The 1,825-nt window shown below is 35.3% G+C and overlaps 1 protein-coding gene across 1 annotated transcript in view; it reads left to right on the top strand.

Annotated features, from left to right (window-relative positions):
• The window catches only part of LOC101985499 (phosphatidylinositol 3,4,5-trisphosphate 3-phosphatase TPTE2-like), a gene marked incomplete at its 3' end in the record, with an annotated part of 99,014 nt that overhangs the window by 35,813 nt on the left and 61,376 nt on the right, over positions 1 to 1,825 (top strand). Inside the window, exon 11 of the mRNA XM_013354337.1 lies at positions 591 to 644. Coding sequence (XP_013209791.1) covers positions 591 to 644 — 54 coding nt within the window. The remainder of the gene's footprint in view (positions 1 to 590; positions 645 to 1,825) is intronic.

Below are 1,825 nucleotides of genomic sequence, written 5' to 3'. Positions count from 1 at the left end.
CATCAGCTTCTATGCACAGAATTAGATTTGAAGTAATTTATATCATAACTTAGGAACAGATATCATATGTGATAAGCTGCATCAGCTTCTATGCATGGAATTGGATTTGAAGTAATTTATATCATAATTTTCACACATTGGTTCAGCTTTAGTAGCAAAGACATTACTTACTTTTTTCTTTTTGTTTTCTTTGCTGTTTTTTTTTTCTGAGATGTTTTGCTATGTAGCCCAGGCTGACTTTAAACTTCTGAAATTCTTGCCTTAGCTTCTCAAAAACTGGAATTATAGTGGTATACCACAACATCCAACTTCTCTTTTTAAACAAGACTAAAGTATTTATTAAAATATAAAGCATCATTAAAGGAATATGATATGTTTATTATAAACAGTGGGTTTACATGAGAGGTTTTGTTTTGTTACATTGCTAGGACCTTTGTACATATTTAGGCAGGTGCATTTCCCATTGGACTACAGCACCAACCCTATATGTGAAAAATCTTAAGGTTCAAAAAGTTTATAAATTAAATTATAATTATAATCATTAAATTGTAATAAATTCAAACTCATTTGAATTTTTTTTTATTCTTTAGCACAGTCTCAAGTGGATTTAAACCAGTATACTCAACTGTGTCCACCAGTGTACTGTAAGATATAGATAAATTAATACTTCTTTCTTTGCACTTTTCCTCTCTGTGTATACCAATCCTTCCCATATAACATGTAGAGTTTGAGATCAGAGCATGCGCTATCAGGACCATCCTAGGAAACACAGCTCTTTTTGTACCCTCATGTTCTGTGATGATGAGCTTCTGATTATAGCTCTTGAATCGTGGTGCCGAGAAGAAGAATATAAAAAAGAGGGAACCTTCTTATTCATAGTCTTCAATCTTAGTGACTAGCAGCCAAAATCCACAGAAAATTATTAGAATGTCTATGTATGAGAGAATAGTGGAGAATGCCAAGAGTAGATAAATATCCATTTAGATGGAAAAAGGAGGTATCAGTGGACAGGAAACAGAGATACTCTCAAACAAACAAAAACAGAAGAAAATAAACCATCGCTGTAACCATCATTTCTGAGCGCTTTCCACATTAGGGCAGTGTCACAACCCACAGTTATCACCATCTTGAAAGGATCTTCTGACTCAGGTTGACAGTTACTGCCTTATATGAGGGACAGAAACAACTATAATTAGTAAAATATCCAGTGATGCTGGATATATTTGAGATTCATAAAGGAAGGTATCCAAAGACAGATGGGTACCTAAGGACTAAAGCAGATTCTTTATTGGTACAAGCTTTATAAAATACCAATGATGTTCTTTGCAATATTAAAAAGGTATGTCTGAAATAAGTACGAAAGCACAAAAGATCCAAAAGAAGCTAAGCGCAAAGAACAAAGCTAGAGACATTCTACAGTACAAGATTCCAAGACATAAAAACAAATCCATAGCACATGACCACAGTGACACAGTATAGTTTTGGCATAAAATAGCGCATAGACCAGTGGAACAGAGCAACAAAGCGCATGTCTATAACCAGCTAATTCTCAACAAAGATGCCAGAAACCAAACCCTGCAATGAGGACAGCCTCTCCAACAAGTCATGCTGGGAAAACTGGTCATCCACATGCATAAGATTGAGACTAGATCCATATCTCTCACCCTGCACAAAATCAACTCAAAACATAGCAAAGGAATTTAAGCAAGGCCAGAAACTCAAAAGCTGTCAGGAGAAAGCACCTTAAGATACTGGTACAGGTGATGATTATCTGTAGAAGGAGAAAGCACCTTAAGATACTGGTGCAGGTGATGATTATCTGTGG

This window comes from Microtus ochrogaster, unplaced genomic scaffold (genome assembly GCF_000317375.1).
Source record: "Microtus ochrogaster isolate Prairie Vole_2 unplaced genomic scaffold, MicOch1.0 UNK41, whole genome shotgun sequence".
Lineage (NCBI taxonomy): Eukaryota > Metazoa > Chordata > Mammalia > Rodentia > Cricetidae > Microtus > Microtus ochrogaster.
This window is presented reverse-complemented; position numbering and strand designations above follow the sequence as displayed.